General features: G+C 34.9%; 3 protein-coding genes across 6 annotated transcripts in view; 1 reads left to right on the top strand and 2 right to left on the bottom strand.

The window, feature by feature from the left end:
* Positions 1 to 12,642: 12,642 nt before the first annotated feature.
* On the bottom strand, positions 12,643 to 13,117 carry LOC115483702 (protein quiver-like). Its single transcript, XM_030225770.1, has 2 exons — positions 12,931 to 13,117; positions 12,643 to 12,842 (listed from the first exon to the last, which is right to left on the bottom strand). Exons 1-2 carry the CDS (start codon positions 13,115 to 13,117, stop codon positions 12,643 to 12,645), a joined length of 387 nt encoding a protein of 128 aa, XP_030081630.1.
* A 2,775-nt stretch (positions 13,118 to 15,892) lies between these two features.
* LOC115483701 (protein quiver-like) lies at positions 15,893 to 16,367 on the top strand. Its single transcript, XM_030225769.1, has 2 exons — positions 15,893 to 16,079; positions 16,168 to 16,367. The coding sequence occupies exons 1-2, from the start codon at positions 15,893 to 15,895 to the stop codon at positions 16,365 to 16,367; spliced, it is 387 nt and encodes a 128-aa protein (XP_030081629.1).
* Positions 16,368 to 19,959: 3,592 nt separating this feature from the next.
* The window catches only part of LOC111597431 (unconventional myosin-VIIa), a 47,317-nt gene continuing 42,486 nt past the window's right edge, over positions 19,960 to 24,790 (bottom strand). For all 4 annotated transcript variants that reach the window (XM_023312128.2, XM_023312130.2, XM_023312131.2 and 1 more), the window contains 4 exons: positions 23,550 to 23,882; positions 21,738 to 22,145; positions 21,438 to 21,641; positions 19,960 to 20,105 (listed from right to left, as the gene is read on the bottom strand). In XM_023312128.2, the coding sequence (XP_023167896.2) occupies positions 20,028 to 20,105; positions 21,438 to 21,641; positions 21,738 to 22,145; positions 23,550 to 23,882 (1,023 nt within the window). In that variant the 3' untranslated portion in view covers positions 19,960 to 20,027. The remainder of the gene's footprint in view (positions 20,106 to 21,437; positions 21,642 to 21,737; positions 22,146 to 23,549; positions 23,883 to 24,790) is intronic.

The following is a 24,790-nucleotide window of genomic DNA, read 5'->3' as shown; positions in this document are numbered from 1 at the left end:
ACTGGTTCATTTGAACTGGTTCATATGAACTGGTTCAACTGAACTATTTCATTTAAACTGGTTCATTTGAACTGGTTTATTTGAACTGGTTCATTTGAACTGGTTTATTTGAACTGGTTCATTTGAACTGGTTCATTTGAACTCGTTCATTTGAACTGGTTCATTTGAACTGGTTCATTTGAACTAGTTCATTTGAACTGGTTCATTTGAACTGGTTCATTTGAACTGGTTCATTTGAACTGGTTCATTTGAACTGGTTCATTTGAACTGGTTCATCTGAACTGGTTCAGTTGATCTGGTTCATTTGAACGGATTCATTAGAACTGGTTCATATGAACTGGTTCAACTGAACTGGTTCATTTGAACTGGTTCATTTGAACTGGTTCAAATGAACCAGTTCAGTTGAACCAGTTCATATGAACCAGTTCTAATGAATCCGTTCAAATGAACCAGTTCAACTGAACCAGTTCAGATGAACCAGTTCAAATGAACCAGTTCAAATGAACCAGTTCAAATGAACCAGTTCAAATGAACCAGTTCAAATGAACCAGTTCAAATGAACTAGTTCAAATGAACCAGTTCAAATGAACCAGTTCAAATGAACGAGTTCAAATGAACCAGTTCAAATGAACCAGTTCAAATGAACCAGTTCAAATAAACCAGTTCAAATGAACCAGTTTAAATGAAATAGTTCAGTTGAACCAGTTCATATGAACCAGTTCAAATGAACCAGTTCTAATGAATCAGTTCAAATGAACCAGTTCAACTGAACCAGTTCAACTGAACCAGTTAAACTGAACCAGTTCAGATGAACCAGTTCAAATGAACCAGTTCAAATGAACCAGTTCAAATGAACCAGTTCAAATGAACCAGTTCAAATGAACCAGTTCAAATGAACCAGTTCAAATGAACCAGTTCAAATGAACTAGTTCAAATAAACTAGTTCAAATAAACTAGTTCAAATGAACCAGTTCAAATGAACCAGTTCAAATGAACCAGTTCAAATGAACCAGTTCAAATGAACCAGTTCAAATGAACCAGTTCAAATGAACCAGTTCAAATGAACCAGTTCAAATGAACCAGTTCAAATGAACCAGTTCAAATGAACCAGTTCAAATGAACCAGTTCAAATGAACCAGTTCAAATGAACCAGTTCAAATGAACCAGTTCAAAGGAACTAGTTCAAATGAACTTGTTCAAATAAACTAGTTCAAATGAACCAGTTCAAATGAACCAGTTCAAATGAACCAGTTCAAATGAACCAGTTCAAATGAACTAGTTCAAATGATCTAAGTCAAATGCGCCATTTCAAATGAACCAGTTCAAATGTACTAGTTGAAATGAACCAGTTCAAATGAACCAATTCAAATGAACCAGTTCAAATGAACCAGTTCAAATGAACCAGTTCAAATGAACCAGTTCAAATGAACCAATTCAAATGAACCAGTTCAAATGAACCAGTTCAAATGAACCAGTTCAAATGAACCAGTTCAAATGAACCAGTTCAAATGAACCAGTTCAAATGATCCCGTTCAAATGAACCAGTTCAAATGAACCAGTCCAAATGAACCAGTTCAAATGAACCAGTTCAAATAAACCAGTTCAAATGAACCAGTTCAAATAAACCAGTTCAAATGAACCAGTTCAAATGAACCAGTTCAAATGAACCAGTTCAGTTGAACCAGTTCATATGAACTAGTTCAAATGAACCAGTTCTAATGAATCCTTTCAAATGAACCAGTTCAACTGAACCAGTTCAGATGAACCAGTTCAAATGAACCAGTTCAAATGAACTAGTTCAAATGAACCAGTTCAAATGAACCAGTTCAAATGAACCAGTTCAAATAAACCAGTTCAAATGAACCAGTTCAAATGAACCAGTTCAAATGAACCAGTTCAAAGGAACTAGTTCAAATGAATTAGTTCAAATAAACTAGTTCAAATGAACTAGTTCAAATGAACCAGTTCAAATGAACCAGTTCAAATGAACCAGTTCAAATGAACCATTTCAAAGGAACTAGTTCAAATGAACTAGTTCAAATAAACTAGTTCAAATGAACCAGTTCAAATGAACCAGTTCAAATGAACCAGTTCAAATGAACCAGTTCAAATGAACCAGTTCAAATGAACCAGTTCAAATGAACCAGTTCAAATGAACTAGTTCAAATGATCTAAGTCAAATGCGCCATTTCAAATGAACCAGTTCAAATGTACTAGTTGAAATGAACCAGTTCAAATGAACCAATTCAAATGAACCAGTTCAAATGAACTAGTTCAAATGATCTAAGTCAAATGTTCAAATGAACCAGTTCAAATGAACCAGTCCAAATGAACCAGTTCAAATGAACTAGTTCAAATGAACCAGTTCAAATGAACCCGTTCAAATGAACCAGTTCAAATGAACCAGTCCAAATGAACCAGTTCAAATGAACCAGTTCAAATGAACCAGTTCAAATGAACCAGTTCAAATAAACCAGTTCAAATGAACCAGTTCAAATGAACCAGTTCAGTTGAACCAGTTCATATGAACTAGTTCAAATGAACCAGTTCTAATGAATCCTTTCAAATGAACCAGTTCAACTGAACCAGTTCAGATGAACCAGTTCAAATGAACCAGTTCAAATGAACTAGTTCAAATGAACCAGTTCAAATGAACCAGTTCAAATGAACCAGTTCAAATGAACCAGTTCAAATGAACCAGTTCAAATGAACCAGTTCAAAGGAACTAGTTCAAATGAATTAGTTCAAATAAACTAGTTCAAATGAACTAGTTCAAATGAACCAGTTCAAATGAACCAGTTCAAATGAACCAGTTCAAATGAACCATTTCAAAGGAACTAGTTCAAATGAACTAGTTCAAATAAACTAGTTCAAATGAACCAGTTCAAATGAACCAGTTCAAATGAACCAGTTCAAATGAACCAGTTCAAATGAACCAGTTCAAATGAACTAGTTCAAATGATCTAAGTCAAATGCGCCATTTCAAATGAACCAGTTCAAATGTACTAGTTGAAATGAACCAGTTCAAATGAACCAATTCAAATGAACCAGTTCAAATGAACTAGTTCAAATGATCTAAGTCAAATGTTCAAATGAACCAGTTCAAATGAACCAGTCCAAATGAACCAGTTCAAATGAACTAGTTCAAATGAACCAGTTCAAATGAACCAGTTCAAATGAACCAGTTCAAATGAACCAGTTCAAATAAACCAGTTCAAATGAACCAGTTCAAATGAACCAGTTCAGTTGAACCAGTTCATGTGAACTCGTTCAAATGAACTAGTTCTAATGAATCCGTTCAAATGAACCAGTTCAACTGAACCAGTTCAACTGAACCAGTTCAGATGAACCAGTTCAAATGAACTAGTTCAAATGAACTAGTTCAAATGAAGCAGTTCAAATGAACCAGTTCACATGAACCAGTTCAAATGAACCAGTTCAAATGAACCAGTTCAAAGGAACTAGTTCAAATGAACCAGTTCAAATGAACCAGTTCAAATGAACCAGTTCAAATGAACCAGTTCAAATGAACCAGTTCAAATGAACCAGTACAAATGAACTAGTTCAAATGATCTAAGTCAAATGCGCCATTTCAAATGAACCAGTTCAAATGTACTAGTTGAAATGAACCAGTTCAAATGAACCAATTCAAATGAACCAGTTCAAATGAACCAGTTCAAATGAACCAATTCAAATGAACCAGTTCAAATGAACCAGTTCAAATGAACCAGTTCAAATGAACCAGTTCAAATGAACCAGTTCAAATGAACTAGTTCAAATGATCTAAATCAAATGTGCCATTTCAAATGAACCAGTTCAAATGTACTGGTTGAAATGAACCAGTTCAAATGAACCAATTCAAATGAACCAGTTCAAATGAACCAGTTCAAATGAACCAGTTCAAATGAACCAGTTCAAATGAACCAGTTCAAATGAACCAGTTCAAATGAACCAGTTCAAATGAACCACTTCAAATGAACCAGTTCAAATGAACCAGTTCAAATGAACCAGTTCAGTTGAACCAGTTCATATGAACCAGTTCAAATGAACCAGTTCTAATGAATCCGTTCAAATGAACCAGTTCAACTGAACCAGTTCAGATGAATCCGTTCAACTGAACCAGTTCAGATGAACCAGTTCAAATGAACCAGTTCAAATGAACCAGTTCAAATGAACCAGTTCAAATGAACCAGTTCAAATGAACCAGTTCAAATGAACCAGTTCAAATGAACCAGTTAAATGAACCAGTTCAAATGAACCAGTTCATATGAACCATTTCAAATGAACCAGTTCTAATGAATCCGTTCAAATGAACCAGTTCAACTGAACCATTTGAACTGGTTCATTTGAACTGGTTCATTTGAACTGGTTCATTTGAACTGGTTCATTTGAACTGGTTCATTTGAACTGGTTCATTTGAACTGGTTCATCTGAACTGGTTCAGTTTAACTGGTTCAGTTGAACTGGTTCAGTTGAACTGGTTCATTTGAACGGATTCATTAGAACTGGTTCATTTGAACTGGTTCATATGAACTGGTTCAACTGAACTATTTCATTTAAACTGGTTCATTTGAACTGGTTTATTTGAACTGGTTCATTTGAACTGGTTCATTTGAACTGGTTCATTTGAACTGGTTCATTTGAACTCGTTCATTTGAACTGGTTCATTTGAACTGGTTCATTTGAACTAGTTCATTTGAACTGGTTCATTTGAACTGGTTCATTTGAACTGGTTCATTTGAACTGGTTCATTTGAACTGGTTCATTTGAACTGGTTCATCTGAACTGGTTCAGTTGAACTGGTTCATTTGAACGGATTCATTAGAACTGGTTCATATGAACTGGTTCAACTGAACTGGTTCATTTGAACTGGTTCATTTGAACTGGTTCATTTGAACTGGTTCATTTGAACTGGTTCATTTGAACTGGTTCATTTGAACTGGTTCATCTGAACTGGTTCAGTTGAACTGGTTCATTTGAACTAGTTCATTTGAACTGGTTTATTTGGACTGGTTCATTTGAACTGGTTCATTTGAACTGGTTCATTTGAACTGGTTCATTTGAACTGGTTCATCTGAACTGGTTCAGTTGAACTGGTTCATTTGAACGGATTCATTAGAACTGGTTCATTTGAACTGGTTCATATGAACTGGTTTAACTGAACTGGTTCATTTGAACTAGTTCATTTGAACTGGTTCATTTGAACTGGTTCATTTGAACTGGTTCATTTGAACTGGTTCATTTGAACTAGTTCATTTGAACTGGTTCATTTGAACTGGTTCATTTGAACTGGTTCATTTGAACTGGTTCATTTGAACTGGTTCATTTGAATTGGTTCATTTGAACTGGTTCATTTCAACTAGTACATTTGAACTGGTTCATTTGAAATGGCGCATTTGACTTAGATCATTTGAACTAGTTCATTTGAACTGGTTCATTTGAACTGGTTGATTTGAACTGGTTCATTTGAACTGGTTCATTTGAACTGGTTCATTTGAACTAGTTCATTTGAACTGGTTCATTTGAACTGGTTCATCTGAACTGGTTCAGTTGAACTGGTTCATTTGAACGGATTCATTAGAACTGGTTCATTTGAACTGGTTCATATGAACTGGTTCAACTGAACTGGTTCATTTGAACTGGTTCATTTGAACTGGTTTATTTGAACTGGTTCATTTGAACTGGTTCATTTGAACTGGTTCATTTGAACTGGTTCATTTGAACTAGTTCATTTGAACTGGTTCATTTGGACTGGTTCATTTGAACTGGTTCATTTGAACTGGTTCATTTGAACTGTTTCATTTGAACTGGTTCATTTGAACTGGTTCATTTGAACTGGTTCATCTGAACTGGTTCAGTTGAACTGGTTCATTTGAACGGATTCATTAGAACTGGTTCATTTGAACTGGTTCATATGAACTGGTTCAACTGAACTGGTTCATTTGAACTGGTTCATTTGAACTGGTTCAGTTGAACTGGTTCATTTGAACGGATTCATTTGAACTGGTTCATTTGAACTAGTTCATTTGAACTGGTTCATTTGGACTGGTTCATTTGAACTGGTTCATTTGAACTGGTTCATTTGAACTGGTTCATTTAAACTGGTTCATCTGAACTGGTTCATTTGAACTGGTTCATTTGAACTGGTTCATCTGAACTGGTTCATTTGAACTGGTTCATATGAACTGGTTCAACTGAACTGGTTCATTTGAACTAGTTCATATGATCGGGTTCATTTGAACTGGTTCATTTGAACTGGTTCATTTGAACTGGTTCATTTGAACTGGTTCATTTGAACTGGTTCATTTGAACTGGTTCATTTGAACTGGTTCATTTGAACTGGTTCATTTGAACTGGTTCATTTCAACTAGTACATTTGAACTGGTTCATTTGAAATGGCGCATTTGACTTAGATCATTTGAACTAGTTCATTTGAACTGGTTCATTTGAACTGGTTCATTTGAACTGGTTCATTTGAACTAGTTTATTTGAACTAGTTCATTTGAACTAGTTTATTTGAACTAGTTCATTTGAACTAGTTCCTTTGAACTGGTTCATTTGAACTGGTTCATTTGAACTGGTTCATTTGAACTGGTTCATTTGAACTAGTTCATTTGAACTAGTTCATTTGAACTAGTTCCTTTGAACTGGTTCATTTGAACTGGTTCATTTGAACTGGTTCGTTTGAACTGGTTTATTTGAACTGGTTCATTTGAACTGGTTCATTTGAACTGGTTCATTTGAACTGGTTCGTTTGAACTAGTTCATTTTAACTGGTTCATTTTAACTGGTTCATCTGAACTGGTTCAGTTGAACTGGTTCATTTGAACGGATTCATTAGAACTGGTTCATTTGAACTGGTTCATATGAACTGGTTCATTTGAACTGGTTCATTTGAACTGGTTCATTTGAACTGGTTCATTTGAACTGGTTCATTTGAACTGGTTCATTTGAATTGGTTCATTTCAACTAGTACATTTGAACTGGTTCATTTGAAATGGCGCATTTGACTTAAATCATTTGAACTAGTTCATTTGAACTGGTTGATTTGAACTGGTTCATTTGAACTGGTTTATTTGAACTGGTTCATTTAAACTAGTTCATTTGAACTGGTTCATTTGAACTGGTTCATCTGAACTGGTTTAGTTGAACTGGTTCATTTGAACGGATTCATTAGAACTGGTTCATTTGAACTGGTTCATATGAACTGGTTCAACTGAACTGGTTCATTTGAACTGGTTCATTTGAACTGGTTCATTTGAACTGGTTTATTTGAACTGGTTCATTTGAACTGGTTCATTTGAACTGGTTCATTTGAACTGGTTCATTTGAACTAGTTCATTTGAACTGGTTCATTTGGACTGGTTCATTTGAACTGGTTCATTTGAACTGGTTCATTTGAACTGGTTCATTTGAACTGGTTCATTTGAACTGGTTCATTTGAACTGGTTCATTTGAACTGGTTCATCTGAACTGGTTCAGTTGAACTGGTTCATTTGAACGGATTCATTAGAACTGGTTCATTTGAACTGGTTCATATGAACTGGTTCAACTGAACTGGTTCATTTAAGTGGTTCATTTGAACTGGTTCATTTGAACTGGTTCATTTGAACTGGTTCATTTGAACTGGTTCATATGAACTGGTTCAACTGAACTGGTTCATTTGAACTGGTTCATTTGAACTGGTTTATTTGAACTGGTTCATTTGAACTGGTTCATTTGAACTGGTTCATTTGAACTGGTTCATTTGAACTAGTTCATTTGAACTGGTTCATTTGGACTGGTTCATTTGAACTGGTTCATTTGAACTGGTTCATTTGAACTGGTTCATTTGAACTGGTTCATTTGAACTGGTTCATTTGAACTGGTTCATTTGAACTGGTTCATCTGAACTGGTTCAGTTGAACTGGTTCATTTGAACTGGTTCATTTGAACTGGTTCATTTGAACTGGTTCATTTGAACTGGTTCATTTGAACTGGTTCATTTGAACTGGTTCATTTGAACTGGTTCATTTGAACTGGTTCATTAGAACTGGTTCATTTAAGTGGTTCATTTGAACTGGTTCATTTGAACTGGTTCAGTTGAACTGGTTCATTTGAACGGATTCATTTGAACTGGTTCATTTTAACTGGTTCATTTGAACTGGTTCATTTGAACTGGTTCATTTGAACTGGTTCATTTGAACTGGTTCATTTGAACTGGTTCATTTGAACTGGTTCATTTGAACTGGTTCATTTGAATTGGTTCATTTGAACTGGTTCATTTGAACTGGTTCATTTGAATTGGTTCATTTGAACTGGTTCATTTCAACTAGTACATTTGAACTGGTTCATTTGAAATGGCGCATTTGACTTAGATCATTTGAACTAGTTCATTTGAACTGGTTCATTTGAACTGGTTCATTTGAACTGGTTCATTTGAACTGGTTCATTTGATCTGGTTCATTTGAACTAGTTTATTTGAACTAGTTCATTTGAACTTGTTCCTTTGAAATGGTTCATTTGAACTGGTTCATTTGAACTGGTTCATTTGAACTAGTTCATTTGAACTAGTTCATTTGAACTAGTTCATTTGAACTAGTTTATGTGAACTAGTTCATTTGAACTAGGTCCTTTGAACTGGTTCATTTGAACTGGTTCATTTGAACTGGTTCATTTGAACTGGTTCATTTGAACTGGTTCATTTGAACTGGTTCATTTGAACTAGTTCATTTGAACTGGTTCATTTGAACTGGTTCATCTGAACTGGTTCAGTTGAACTGGTTCTTTTGAACGGATTCATTAGAACTGGTTCATTTGAACTAGTTCATATGAACTGGTTCAACTAAACTGGTTCATTTGAACTGGTTCATTTGAACTGGTTTATTTGAACTGGTTCATTAGAACTGGTTCATTTGAACTGGTTCATTTGAACTAGTTCATTTGAGCTGGTTCATTTGGACTGGTTCATTTGAACTGGTTCATTTGAACTGGTTCATTTGAACTGGTTTATTTCAACTGGTTCATTTGAACTGGTTCATTTGAACTGGTTCATCTGAACTGGTTCAGTTGAACTGGTTCATTTGAACGGATTCATTAGAACTGGTTCATTTGAACTGGTTCATATGAACTGGTTCAACTGAACTGGTTCATTTGAACTGGTTCATTTGAACTGGTTCATCTGAACTGGTTCAGTTGAACTGGTTCATTTGAACGGATTCATTTGAACTGGTTCATTTGAACTAGTTCATTTGAACTGGTTCATTTGGACTGGTTCATTTGAACTGGTTCATTTGAACTGGTTCATTTGAACTGGTTCATCTGAACTGGTTCAGTTGAACTGGTTCATTTGAACGGATTCATTAGAACTGGTTCATTTGAACTGGTTCATATGAACTGGTTCAACTGAACTGGTTCATTTGAACTGGTTCATTTGAACTGTTTCATTTGAACTGGTTCATTTGAACTGGTTTATTTGAACTGGTTCATCTGAACTGGTTCAGTTGAACTGGTTCATTTGAACGGATTCATTTGAACTGGTTCATTTGAACTAGTTCATTTGAACTGGTTCATTTGGACTGGTTCATTTGGACTGGTTCATTTGAACTGGTTTATTTGAACTGGTTCATCTGAACTGGTTCAGTTGAACTGGTTCATCTGAACTGGTTCATTTGAACTGGTTCATATGAACTGGTTCAACTGAACTGGTTCATTTGAACTGGTTCATTTGAACTGGTTCATTTGAACTGGTTCATCTGAACTGGTTTAGTTGAACTGGTTCATTTGAACGGATTCATTTGAACTGGTTCATTTGAACTAGTTCATTTGAACTGGTTCATTTGGACTGGTTCATTTGAACTGGTTCATTTGAACTGGTTTATTTGAACTGGTTCATCTGAACTGGTTCAGTTGAACTGGTTCATCTGAACTGGTTCAGTTGAACTGGTTCATTTGAACGGATTCATTAGAACTGGTTCATTTGAACTGGTTCATATGAACTGGTTCAACTGAACTGGTTCATTTGAACTGGTTCATTAGAACTGGTTCATTTGAACTGGTTCATATGAACTGGTTCAACTGAACTGGTTCATTTGAACTGGTTCATTTGAACTGTTTCATTTGAACTGGTTCATTTGAACTGGTTCATTTGAACTGGTTCATTTGAACTGGTTCAAGTAGTAAGGAAATGTCTGTTTTGGAGCGGAAGTCTGTTTTGAAGTGGAAGTGACGTCATATCCTGTTTGTATATTTTTTTCAAGGTCACGTGATGACTTAACAACAATAACAACAAACATAACTCCTACATCTCATGCCAATTTTGTTCAAGATCACGTGGTGGCTCAACAACAATAGCTTGAGATAAGGACGTGATGACTCAGCAACAATAGCTTGAGATAAGGGTGGAGGCGACGCGTGGAGCCAAGATCAAGGTCAGTAGCCAAGATCAAGGCCAGCAAAGCCAAGTTTGAGATAAGGGGGCGTGAGAGTTTTTTTTGTTTGTGATATGCATTTGGATTAGTTGACTAAAAATAGGCTTAGAGTTTAGCGTGTTGAGTTATATCAAAACTAAACGGAAACAAAAATTTGGAGAATATGTATAAATATATACATACATACTACAAAAATTTGGGTGATATATACAAACATGTTGCCATAAATACAGCGTCCTAAAGTTTGAGATAAGGGGCGTGAGAGTTTTTTTTTTTTTTTTTTTTTTTTGTGAGTGATATGCATGCGTAAAAACAAAAAAACAAAAACAAAAAAAAAAGTTGTGATAAGGGATGGTGATGGCGCGTGGGACCAAGATCAGGGTCAGCAAAGCCAAGCTTGAGATAAGGTATGAGTAGTAAGGAAATGTCTGTTTTGGAGCGGAAGTGACGTCACATCCGGTTTAGATAAGGTTTTTTTGGAGTGGATGTCTGTTTTGGAGCGGAAGTCTGTTTTGGAGCGGAAGTGACGTCATATCCGCTTTAGACAATGTTTTTTTTGGAGTGGATGTCTGTTTTGGAGCGGAAGTCTGTTTTGAAGTGGAAGTGACGTCATATCCTGTTTGTATATTTTTTTCAAGGTCACGTGATGACTTAACAACAATAACAACAAACATAACTCCTACATCTCATGGTAATTTTGTTCAAGATCACGTGGTGGCTCAACAACAATAGCTTGAGATAAGAACGTGATGACTCAGCAACAATAGCTTGAGATATGGGTGGAGGCGACGCGTGGAGCCAAGATCAAGGTCAGCAGCCAAGATCAAGGCCAGCAAAGCCAAGGTGATGACTCAGCAACAATAGCTTGAGATAAGGGTGGAGGCGACGCGTGGAGCCAAAATCAAGGTTAGCAGCCAAGATCAAGGCCAGCAAAGCCAAGTTTGAGATAAGGGGGCGTGAGAGTTTTTTTTTGTGAGTGATATGCATGCGTAAAAACAAAAAACAAAAAAACAAAAAAAAAGTTGTGATAAGGGGTAGTGATGGCGCGTGGGACCAAGATCAAGGCCAGCAAAGCCAAGCTTGAGATAAGGTATGCATACGTAAAAACAAAAAAAAATGTTGTGATAAGGAGGGTGATGGCGCGTGGAGTGTGAGAAAAAATAAGAAGAAATGCTTACTAAAATAACCAAAAGAGGTTTTAGAATAGCTTTACATTTTCGGGAAATCACTTCATTGACAAGCGCAAGTGAGTGTAGTGTTTCTGAAAAAATGGTGCGATATTGTGTAACGTGTAATCTGCGTGTAAATAAAACTCGATGGAGCAATCATCTTCGAACAAACGAGCACAAGAATAACGCGTTTAAGTCGTTGGATGGACGTGTAAAGCTGTCTGCGAGCGGCTTTCAAAACCGCATCTGTACATATCGTTTTGAGGCATAGTCTGTGGTACTTGGTCCCTAATACTTCGTACCTAGCAGCTGGTACAGGGGTACCCAAGTCACAATGTACCACACTTCCAAGTACCATTTGTTAAGGTATTACTAATCACGAATCTGGCAAGTGCAGCAAGCTTGCATTTTGATTCATTGGACTGTGGTAATCTATATATATAGATATAGATATACATATATAGCTATATATATATATATATATATGTATATATTTATATATATAGATAAGTAAGAGAGTTGTATGCAGCACTTCTTTATATGGAAGTCTTATATGCAACGTCTTTTGTTTATGTTTTTTTGTTGTTGTTTATGTTTATGTATGTGCAGTCAAACTTTGGATCTACTCGTAGCATTATCATAGATTATAGTATTAGTTAACTGTGCTTGCAGAACCAAAATCAACTTCATTTTACATTTTGTTTGAAATGCGATATATAGTATTATATATAGTATTAGTTAACTGTGCTTGCAGAACCAAAATCAACTTCATTTTACATTTTGTTTGAAATGCGAAACTTAAATAGTCAGAACTCGGGCTACAAAACAATTTCAAGTTACGTGTAAATGTGTCTTCTGTGTGTGTGTGTGTGTGTGTGTGTTGGGCATGATATATGTCTCTAGTTAACTGTTATTGGTGTTTGTGTATTGTTCTTTTAAACGCTTCTGGGAAAACTAACTAACTGATCTGATCTGATCTAATCTGGTCGAACCGGATCGAATCGGATCTGATCTGATCTGATCTGGTTTGCTGATCTAGCTGTGCACAAACTGTTGGAGCAGTATTAGATGATTATTGTGATGATTGGTATGATTTGTTGATAACCGTTAGCGAATGAGTATAAACTTTTACTAGAATTGCACATATCTTCCTTACAAAAGCACATATGTCCATTGCCTGAACTTTCCATCATGCACACGTGATCGACCATGAATAAATTGATTTGTAATTGTGACGTACACATGCGTCGCACCACCTCGTAGGCTGCAAGAACAAGGACAAGCATAAAATCACATATCGGGACGTGTGTGACTCGTGACTCGTGGCTCGTGACCAATGACGCGTTACTTACGTGATCGCTGATGTCGCACCATCTTCACACAGCAGCCATTGCAGGTCATCAAAGGCGGCTGATCATGCGGCAGCGCCGTATAGTTGAACGGATCCTTGCAACGTGCATCCGTCCACGAATCGCACTCGTAACAGTAAATCGAACGCGCTGCAGTATAAAGCACAACATATATATTAACGAACAGCATTAATCACGCCTGAAAATACAGCAAGCGTATCACTATATATATACATATATCAACTCTAACTATGTCATTCCTACAAAATTGCATGCAATTACAGTGTTAAATTGGAACAAGTATGCGACAACGTGAAACAGAAAAAAGTGAATTTGTTGGCAAAATTTATAGCAACTTTTATAGCAATGTTTATAGCAACTTTATATCAAATTTTATAGCGATATTTATAGCAACTTTTATGACAACTTTTATAGCAATGTCTATAGTATGTCAATTTTTATAGCAACTTCTACATCAACTTTTCTAGCAACTTTTATAAAAAATTTTTTAGCATCCTTTTTACAATTATAGATAATTTTATAGCAGATTTTGTATATCATTATTGTAGCATTGCGTTAGGTGCATTATCGAAAACCTTTTCATTGTGTTTTGCCTTGGCTGTAAGCGTAAATAATGTTCTAAATATATACAAGATGTTCGACTAACAAATACCCTGCCTTCTTCAATTTATGTACATAAAGTTTTTTCAAGTATTTGCCTATATTGATACTCGTTCAAGGAGTAAGAAGAGTATATTAGCTTTGGAGCAATTTATGTTTATCTTTGTTTAAATGTTGCATGTCATGTCTCAAAAAGTGTAAAGAGAATTGGAAAATTACTTATATAAATTGGATTTTACTTTATCATGCTTAGCATAAAAATTATAATTTTATTGACGAACATCAAATCTGAAATATATCCTTGTGTATAGAGCTTCCCTTTAGAAATTCTTGAAGACCAATTCTTCTTCTTCAACAATTTTGCTCGACAGGAGCTGCTGAGCTTAATTGTTAAGTCACTCTTTATATTTATTTAAAATAATATATACAACACTATTGGAGGGCGTGGCAAATATATAAGAAATATTTTAAATAAATTTGTATTTATACATTTTGTTTAATGATTTGGGGTAGGTTATTCGCTTTGTCTTGGATCTTGAATTGTGAAAGCTTTCTAAGATTACATAGAAACTGCATCTAAGAATAATTTTCAAAATCAAGACCAAAGGCTAGGGAGTCATAATTACATCAGCTTTAGCTGTCAAGAAATCTTCAGATAAGGTCTTCAGATTAGACTTAAAGTTAAAATTTGAGCATAAGCCTTCAACTTAGATATATTGAGGTATATTTCAGCTATACTTGTGTCATCTTTTCAGACTAGCCTTTAAATAGAAATATTTATGTATATATATCTGCTCTTTTATGGATCTTCTATTGTGTAACTTAAGTTAAAAGTTTCAGCATTAAATATTTTATAGACACTAATTTTTCGACTACATCTGATTGTTTAACTAATACAGATTATCTACAAGATGCTATTTGATAGGCCAGAAAAAATTGTTTTTTATTTCAATATATTTTTCAATAACTAAATATTAATCATTCATATGAAATGTGAAGAGATAAAAGCAGAAAGAAGTGTTCATTGCACATTCAGTGATAAGGAAATGTGAATTACATTTCCTTATCACTGAATGTGCAATGAACACTTCATAAAAGATCCATAAAAGAGCAGATATATATACATAAATATTTATAGCATTCTATTTAAAGGCTAGTCTGAAAAGATGACACAAGTATAGCTGAAATATACCTCAATATATCTAAGTTGAAGGCTTATGCTCAAATTTTAACTTTAAGTCTAATCTGAAGACCTTATCTGAAGATTTCTTGACAGCTAAAGCTGATGTAATTATGACTCCCTAGCCTTTGGTCTTGATTTTGAAAATTATTCTTAGATGCAGTTTCTATGTAATCTTAGAAAGCTTTCACAATTCAAGATCCAAGACAAAGCGAATAACCTACCCCAAATCATTAAACAAAATGTATAAATACAAATTTATTTAAAATATTTCTTATATATTTGCCACGCCCTCCAATAGTGTTGTATATATTATTTTAAATAAATATAAAGAGTGACTTAACAATTAAGCTCAGCAGCTCCTGTCGAGCAAAATTGTTGAAGAAGAAGAATTGGTCTTCAAGAATTTCTAAAGGGAAGCTCTATACACAAGGATATATTTCAGATTTGATGTTCGTCAATAAAATTATAATTTTTATGCTAAGCATGATAAAGTAAAATCCAATTTATATAAGTAATTTTCCAATTCTCTTTACACTTTTTGAGACATGACATGCAACATTTAAACAAAGATAAACATAAATTGCTCCAAAGCTAATATACTCTTCTTACTCCTTGAACGAGTATCAATATAGGCAAATACTTGAAAAAACTTTATGTACATAAATTGAAGAAGGCAGGGTATTTGTTAGTCGAACATCTTGTATATATTTAGAACATTATTTACGCTTACAGCCAAGGCAAAACACAATGAAAAGGTTTTCGATAATGCACCTAACGCAATGCTACAATAATGCTATACAAAATCTGCTATAAAATTATCTATAATTGTAAAAAGGATGCTAAAAAATTTTTTATAAAAGTTGCTAGAAAAGTTGATGTAGAAGTTGCTATAAAAATTGACATACTATAGACATTGCTATAAAAGTTGTCATAAAAGTTGCTATAAATATCGCTATAAAATTTGATATAAAGTTGCTATAAACATTGCTATAAAAGTTGCTATAAATTTTGCCAACAAATTCACTTTTTTCTGTTTCACGTTGTCGCATACTTGTTCCAATTTAACACTGTAATTGCATGCAATTTTGTAGGAATGACATAGTTAGAGTTGATATATGTATATATATAGTGATACGCTTGCTGTATTTTCAGGCGTGATTAATGCTGTTCGTTAATATATATGTTGTGCTTTATACTGCAGCGCGTTCGATTTACTGTTACGAGTGCGATTCGTGGACGGATGCACGTTGCAAGGATCCGTTCAACTATACGGCGCTGCCGCATGATCAGCCGCCTTTGATGACCTGCAATGGCTGCTGTGTGAAGATGGTGCGACATCAGCGATCACGTAAGTAACGCGTCATTGGTCACGAGCCACGAGTCACGAGTCACACACGTCCCGATATGTGATTTTATGCTTGTCCTTGTTCTTGCAGCCTACGAGGTGGTGCGACGCATGTGTACGTCACAATTACAAATCAATTTATTCATGGTCGATCACGTGTGCATGATGGAAAGTTCAGGCAATGGACATATGTGCTTTTGTAAGGAAGATATGTGCAATTCTAGTAAAAGTTTATACTCATTCGCTAACGGTTATCAACAAATCATACCAATCATCACAATAATCATCTAATACTGCTCCAACAGTTTGTGCACAGCTAGATCAGCAAACCAGATCAGATCAGATCAGATCCGATTCGATCCGGTTCGACCAGATTAGATCAGATCAGATCAGTTAGTTAGTTTTCCCAGAAGCGTTTAAAAGAACAATACACAAACACCAATAACAGTTAACTAGAGACATATATCATGCCCAACACACACACACACACACACACACAGAAGACACATTTACACGTAACTTGAAATTGTTTTGTAGCCCGAGTTCTGACTATTTAAGTTTCGCATTTCAAACAAAATGTAAAATGAAGTTGATTTTGGTTCTGCAAGCACAGTTAACTAATACTATAATCTATGATAATGCTACGAGTAGATCCAAAGTTTGACTGCACATACATAAACATAAACAACAACAAAAAAACATAAACAAAAGACGTTGCATATAAGACTTCCATATAAAGAAGTGCTGCATACAACTCTCTTACTTATCTATATATATAAATATATACATATATATATATATATATATAGCTATATATGTATATCTATATCTATATATATAGATTACCACAGTCCAATGAATCAAAATGCAAGCTTGCTGCACTTGCCAGATTCGTGATTAGTAATACCTTAACAAATGGTACTTGGAAGTGTGGTACATTGTGACTTGGGTACCCCTGTACCAGCTGCTAGGTACGAAGTATTAGGGACCAAGTACCACAGACTATGCCTCAAAACGATATGTACAGATGCGGTTTTGAAAGCCGCTCGAAGACAGCTTTACACGTCCATCCAACGACTTAAACGCGTTATTCTTGTGCTCGTTTGTTCGAAGATGATTGCTCCATCGAGTTTTATTTACACGCAGATTACACGTTACACAATATCGCACCATTTTTTCAGAAACACTACACTCACTTGCGCTTGTCAATGAAGTGATTTCCCGAAAATGTAAAGCTATTCTAAAACCTCTTTTGGTTATTTTAGTAAGCATTTCTTCTTATTTTTTCTCACACTCCACGCGCCATCACCCTCCTTATCACAACATTTTTTTTTGTTTTTACGTATGCATACCTTATCTCAAGCTTGGCTTTGCTGGCCTTGATCTTGGTCCCACGCGCCATCACTACCCCTTATCACAACTTTTTTTTTGTTTTTTTGTTTTTTGTTTTTACGCATGCATATCACTCACAAAAAAAAACTCTCACGCCCCCTTATCTCAAACTTGGCTTTGCTGGCCTTGATCTTGGCTGCTGACCTTGATCTTGGCTCCACGCGTCGCCTCCACCCATATCTCAAGCTATTGTTGCTGAGTCATCACGTTCTTATCTCAAGCTATTGTTGTTGAGCCACCACGTGATCTTGAACAAAATTGGCATGAGATGTAGGAGTTATGTTTGTTGTTATTGTTGTTAAGTCATCACGTGACCTTGAAAAAAATATACAAACAGGATATGACGTCACTTCCACTTCAAAACAGACTTCCGCTCCAAAACAGACTTCCACTCCAAAAAAAAAAAACCTTATCTAAAGCGGATATGACGTCACTTCCGTTCCAAAAAAAAAAAAAACCTTATCTAAACCGGATGTGACGTCACTTCCGCTCCAAAACAGACTTCCGCTCCAAAACAGACAGTTCCTTACTACTAGACTGGCAGCTTCATATATATAAATGATAATTTTTTTTCGCGATTTGCTATACGTCAAGATCTGTATATATAATTTTTTTGTAAGTCAATTGAGGATTTTTACTATAACTTAGTCGTTACATTTGGAATATGACTATCTATTATACATTTTTTCTGATTTGTCACTCAGTACACGTTTGTTCATATAGTTACTTTATATATAACTTTCGGCATATTATCAGTCAGTCGCTTATATATTATAATCTTAGAAGTATTCTACAAAACCAGAACTGTGAAGTTTAGGGACAAAAAAAAGTGGATATACCGATACAAGAACATTTTTATGTGTCTATTTAGCACTTTAGATAATGTAGTTTTTGGCGGTTTGCCAAGTTCCCTTTGTGCGTAGATATACTATCTTTATACACTGACGAGCAAAACTGTAACATATGTTCAATGTTCTCACTTCAACGGTCTGTATTATCTTTTCTACTTTATGCATGATTATGAACATAGTCTTGTTTTGTTAGTGAAATATTTATTTTATTTTATTTACAAATTTATTTATTTTATTTACAAATTTGAAGACATTTGCTAAGCGATAAGAGAAATACAATAGCAAAGAGTAAAAAAAGTCAAATGTTACAGTTTTGCACTCGCAGAGCAAAACCTATTTACTTTTGTTTCAAAGCTTTTTTTAACATTAAAGCTTATTTGTTTTCGTTTAAATCGCTAAGCCTTGATCATTTTAAGTCAATTTGCAAAATAATTGTGATGGCTGATGAAAAGAAAAAGGAAATAATCAAATTATTGATAGGGGGCGAATCCGCTAGAAAAGTGGCTAATAAATTTGGTGTTAGCCACATGACTGTCCAGCGTTAAAAAAAAAACAGTTCAGAAAGCATTAAAATCAAAGGAGGCTGACCGCGACTTTTAAGCGAACGTACAAGCGCCACTTGGCTAACTTAGTTACAAGCAACCGCGACCTTACGCCAATAAAAGCGGCTAATGTGTTAAATTTAAATGCCAGTGAGTGGACAGTCCATCGCAGTCTCGGCAGATTGGGCCTTAAGGCCAATGAAAGAAAAAAAAAACCATTTCCAGCTAAAAGGCACAGTAGTTTCCGTAGAAACTTTGCTACAATGCATGAAAATTAGGCTCTAGCTGATTGGGATGCCGTAAGTTACAAATAAAAAGCTTAAACAATGCTAAACAATTTTTTCAAGGTTATTTGGTCAGACGAAACTAAAATAAATCGTTTTGAGTCAGACGAACGATCGTGATATTGGACTAGAAATCCCACAGTCCAATCGGCAAATACAGTGCGGTGCACGGTGGCGGGTCCGTAATGGTTTGGGGCTGTATTTGTACAAATGGAGTTAGGCCCTTAGTGTTAATCGATGGGATAATGCGTAAGGAGCAATACCTAAAAATTCTTCAAGAAAATTTGGGAGGAGTCATTGGCAACATAGGTCTGGCTGTTGAAAATTTCATTTTTCCTGCAAGACAATGACCCAACGCACACATCCCATTTAGTGAAAAATTGGTTATTGAATCAAAAGTTTCAAACTATAAAGTGCCCACCGCAATCCCCAGATATAAATCCCAAAGAAAATCTATGGAGCCATGTGAAATCGTAGCTTGCGAAATATGCGGCCCCTCCAAATGGCTTGATGGATTTGTGGGAGAGAACGAAGGAAGTACACTGAGTACCTTCAAAGTCTGAAAATCTGATTCCATCTTTCTCATTAATCTTTTTCCTTTTTAGACCAACTACATTTTCTTGTTCATAATACTTACCTACATTTAGGCTTTAAAAGATTCATGTAATTTTTCAAAGAGCTACTTCAGAAAATGACCGACATAAAAGACCTAATTAAACTGACTGTTATTGACACAATATGTTTAAATAAATAAATTCACTATACCAAATGCAAAGTATATTGTTATATGCAGATTTTATTTTAAATTTTATAAATGTTTAAATGTAAAGTTTTAACCGTTTATTTATATAGGGAACACATTGGTGTAAATATTTTTATTAATTAATTATTTAAATGTGAGTTCATCGTTTTTTTTACTATTTCGGAGTATTCATTAATGAGCGTTGCTATCTGAAAAGCCTGAAAATATAAATAGGAATTAGTTTAATCCAAAAAGTAGTATAGTATTATGGTTAGTCAACTGATTGATAAAATTCAAAGATATATATATATATATATATATTTTTTTTTTGTTTGATTCTGTTAATTATTATTTTTTGCAAACTAATGGTTATAAGCTAACTAGTTAAGATATTTTTCCGGGTTATAATAAATTCGTCATTTACGAATTCAATAAATGTCTTAATAGACATTCTTATTATTAAGTGTAGAGCCCTCTTCTTCAATCGCATAATAATAATAAGCACAAATAGCAAAGAGAATTTCACTAAGTAACATTTACAGTATTATTTCTATTAATTAGTTCGAGTAATACATTTTTGTGAATTTAAAAACTACAATGAAAAATAAGTAAGAAAGATCTAGTCAGGGTGCCCGACTAGGAGATACCCTGATCCCAGTCCTATCTGCAATTTTTAATATTTTATTTAAAACAAATCAAGATCGACATTATGACACCAAGATTCGAACTCACAATTTCTACGCAAAGCGCATCAACTCTACCAACACCTCCACTTCATAATAAACAAATAAAACAATAAGAAATGTCCCATCGCCGCCAGGCTAGAACCCAGGGGGACAAAAAGAGTTGCAAATTTGAAGTTAAGTAGGAGCTAATAATTCAGCAGAATTCAATCGCAATTTCGACCCTTCAAATAGAAAAGAATACATGCATTTGAATGTTTGTGTGCACATGTATAAGAAAAATGCTTGGCCCTGCTAACATGGGATGCAACGCCTTCATAATGGCCCAATTTCCAACTGAACTTAAATTTAAAGAATTTGGGGAATTTTGGAGTAGGTATCAAAAAACCAACAAAAACCAGAATTTCATAATACATACATAAAAACAAATAAAAAATTTGTATTCCTATTCTGCCCCGCCTCCTTCTGCATTTTACATACATTTGCACAAAAAAATTATAACCAGATTTCCGATTATCAATAGTATCAGGGTATAAAATCACAAACGAGTAACGCTTAGTTTGATTCTAACAGATCTGTCGTTTTTCAAATGGAGTTAACCAATGTCCTTCTCATACATTTTAAAATGAATGTATTTAACTTAAATCATAATATCTATCTTTTCTCTTCCCATGCAATTAAACAGAGCTGTCCGAATCTGAAACTTTTCTCTTTTTCGCAGTGTTATACAGAAATTAATAGAATAATTTATCCTGATAATCCTGATTTGCGTTTTTCATATTATAAATATTTAAGATTGAATTGCTTTTTACTCTATCTATAATCAGTTCCTAAACATAATTTGAATATCGCATATAATATTATTACCTGAGATGTGCTTAGGATAACTTTGGATTGTTTTTTTTCCGTTCCAGTAAATATCATCAGTGAGTTCATATTAGGCGAGAACGATATCAATGATTCATACTCATGAGAACATAAAATATTTCGTGATCTGTGCTCAAGTAAATGAATACCGTTTTGGTCAACTGCCAACCACAACATCCTTGGCCAATTGGAAGTAAAAGATTGCTGCAATATAACAAACATTTTAAAACACCCCTATACTCTGAATTTCTCTTTTTTATTGACTTCGGAAAATCCAAATTTTCTTTAGACTATACTTACCATTACGTCAAATATTGTTGCACGATGAAGAGGCCAACTTTGTATTAAGTTTAAAAATGATTTTTTGGCTTCTACCGGTAACATTCCTTTTAAGCTTTGATGATGCATTGCAACTGCTCCATGAGGAATATTAGGTACGAACCGCGGTGGTAAACAATGGCTGGCAACAGACCCGTAGTCATTGACTTTGTCAGAAAAATCTCCTAATTCCAATTGTCCTTGAAGGGCAGTAATCATAATTGCTTCCATTTCAGTAATAGGATATCTTTCACTTCTTAAGGAATGTAGTATCTGATGATAAAGTAATTCTTTTTCGATTGCGTCGTCCAAATTAATATAAGCATCACAAAACAAATGCTTTTTAAATAAAAACGCATGATGTTGTTGAGAGTGCATGGAATTGTTGATCTATGAAAAAGAGTATTAAAAATTACTCAGAACTAATATAAATAATATATACGGAAAATTATTTGTAGCTTAATAATCAAAACAGCCGACGAGAAATGTCGGGCAGTAAGGTAAAACAGGCAACTACAAACATAAGTCATCCTGCAAAATGGCTAACAAGACATATATGTATATTAGATATGTAATAACAATTAATATACAAAAACAATTCCACAGATTCAACGCCACTAAGGTGAGGACAGAGTTTTACCTATACATGGCGAAAGGACCAGCATTGACAAGATCAATCGCTGCCACAGAGGCTGCAAAGCGTGGAGTGAGCCGAAGAGTCTAATCGGCGTCGAAAAATAATAGTGCCGCATCCAGCTACAACTGGCATCTGTACGGAAAAAATCGTCAACAGCAACCAAGTGAGCACTTATAACCACCAAAGCCATATCGCCAGCAGCAGCCAAAGTAGCAGATACAGCCTAATCACCAGAATCAAAAAGCTATGCGCATGAGCACCAACGATTCAGCAGCAGACAAAATAGCTGGAGTCATAGTAGCCGGAAAAGGAACACAAAAAGATGTGACTTATGATGCAGCGGGTGGCGCCATGGCCAGAAGCGGAAGCACCGACGCCATGAGCGGAGGCACAACTACGACAACTGTCTAGTCTCTGACTAGCAGATTGAAAGTCAAGCAGAGCCAATAATTGACCTCCAAATTCAAACGGAAAAGGTAAGCACGATGCTTCCGCATTTCCTTGAAAGAAGAGAAACGATATAATAATAAAGATATTTGCTATTTGCTTAAACATATAAGCATATGCTCATATTCGTATATCGATGAGATGGTCTTGTGTCGCCATCGACTTAGGTTATCATCTCGTGACAACTATAGTAGTGGAGGCTGTCGATGTCGTGGTAGGTTATCACTGAATCAGGCAATATTGACATTAAGCAGATCAAGTGATGTTGAACGCACGTGCGGCTGAAAAGCCCCGCACCATAGCCGAACACATCGAGCAGGATATACTCTACAATCGTTTTGTAACACGATATAAGAAAAGTGTATCAAAAATCAACAAAATATATAACTGCTCAAATACCGAAATGTAAAGACAATTGCCGTGGCTTGTTGTAACTATAAACATATTATTGTCAGTATGTATATATTGCCATAGTTATAATAATATAATAATTGCGTTACACCAAAAGCACATGTAAAAATTAATGTACTAGGCCCTCAAGAAAAATATAATATAAAAAAGTCTATTACGAATTTATATTAAATTTTTTGTTCGTATTTTCTTATGCACTATAATATCTATTAACTATATACCAATAAATATAACATCACTCCGATTTGGTCAAATTAAATTTTTCAGTATAGAATTAAATTTAAATTAAAAATACTAACCTGATTATGACAATCCTTTTTAGATACACTGCGATACCGCTCCCATTTTGCCATTACATCACAAACTTTCTCTTCGCTTGATAAGCTTCTTTCAGTATTTCCCAACATTTCATACAATGCATATCCTAGAGAATTTTCGTGAAGTCCGATTGTTTTCTTTATTATTTGAATAACATCAGTGGCCGTTGAGCTGGGATGAAACTCAAAAGAATAATATTGGCCATCCATAAAGTAAATTTTTGAGTAGCATGGCCTTCGATTGGTCGTACATAATATCTCTTCACAGCTCGGACTCCATTGTCGACGCCTTGTTCCTTGAGTTCTTAAAAAACACTTATCAAAAATACCGAAATAAACATGAGTTAGACAACTTAATATGATATGTAATAAATAATAATGTTTTAATGAACTCTTCAAAAAAACAACATACGCAAGCGTTCTAAGATCAGGAATGATGTCACCTGCCTCTAATACACCGGCCTTAACAGCAGCAAAGCAATGATCTATACCTTGCGCGTGTGTGTACATATGTTTTTCACGTGCTTTTTCTAATTGACCAAACGTCTTGTTCAGTAACTTCTGACTTCTTTAACGGATTTCAAGTTTTCAACATACGATCTGCTTGACAGTTTAGTAAAAATGCAAACTTTTCACATATTGGTTATATTTTCAACTGCACTTAAATTTAAAGAATTTGGGAAAATCGGTATCCAAAATAAAAAAAATTTATAATATATACATAAAAATAAATACAAAATTTGGAGGCTCTAGCTCTTAAGCTGTACGAGACACAATTTCATAACTGCATTTCCATCATGGTCTTAATCAATAATAATAAAACAAGAAGAGTTATTGATTATTTGAAAAAAAAAAACTTAAAAACTCAATAAGCGCGTGAATACACGCGGCTTTCCAAAATTTTTTATGTATTTAGCAATTATAAATGCTGTGATCGACGCGTTCACACATACGGACAGATGAACGAAGCTCAATCCACTCGGCCTGTCGCCCTTATCAAGAATATGTATACTTTATGAGGTCTACCACGTCTCCTTCTACCTGTTACATACATTTGCACAACACCATTATACCCTTATTTCCCATTTTCAATGGGTACACGGTACGCTAGCACATAGAAATGAAATACATAAAAAACTGTTGCGAACAGCTATAAGTAGAGTTGTTAAACAGCGGAACATGGTTCACATTAGCTTTATTAATATGCTTTGAACACTACTGCC

The sequence above is a fragment of the Drosophila hydei genome, unplaced genomic scaffold (genome assembly GCF_003285905.1).
Source record: "Drosophila hydei strain 15085-1641.00,03,60 unplaced genomic scaffold, DhydRS2 tig00008139-arrow-pilon, whole genome shotgun sequence".
Taxonomy (NCBI): Eukaryota; Metazoa; Arthropoda; class Insecta; order Diptera; family Drosophilidae; genus Drosophila; species Drosophila hydei.
The sequence above is the reverse complement of the archived record's forward strand: the minus strand, read 5'-3'. Positions and strand labels throughout refer to the sequence as shown.

Excerpts from the sequence above, each read along its gene's own strand:
- LOC115483702 (XM_030225770.1), bottom strand. The coding sequence starts at position 13,117 with ATGCTGTTCGTTAATATATATGTTGTGCTTTATACTGCAGCGCGTTCG. Across the intron at positions 12,843-12,930 it reads GGTGCGACATCAGCGATCAC|CCTACGAGGTGGTGCGACGC; the intron begins GTAAGTAACGCG and ends TTGTTCTTGCAG.
- LOC115483701 (XM_030225769.1), top strand. The coding sequence starts at position 15,893 with ATGCTGTTCGTTAATATATATGTTGTGCTTTATACTGCAGCGCGTTCG. Across the intron at positions 16,080-16,167 it reads GGTGCGACATCAGCGATCAC|CCTACGAGGTGGTGCGACGC; the intron begins GTAAGTAACGCG and ends TTGTTCTTGCAG.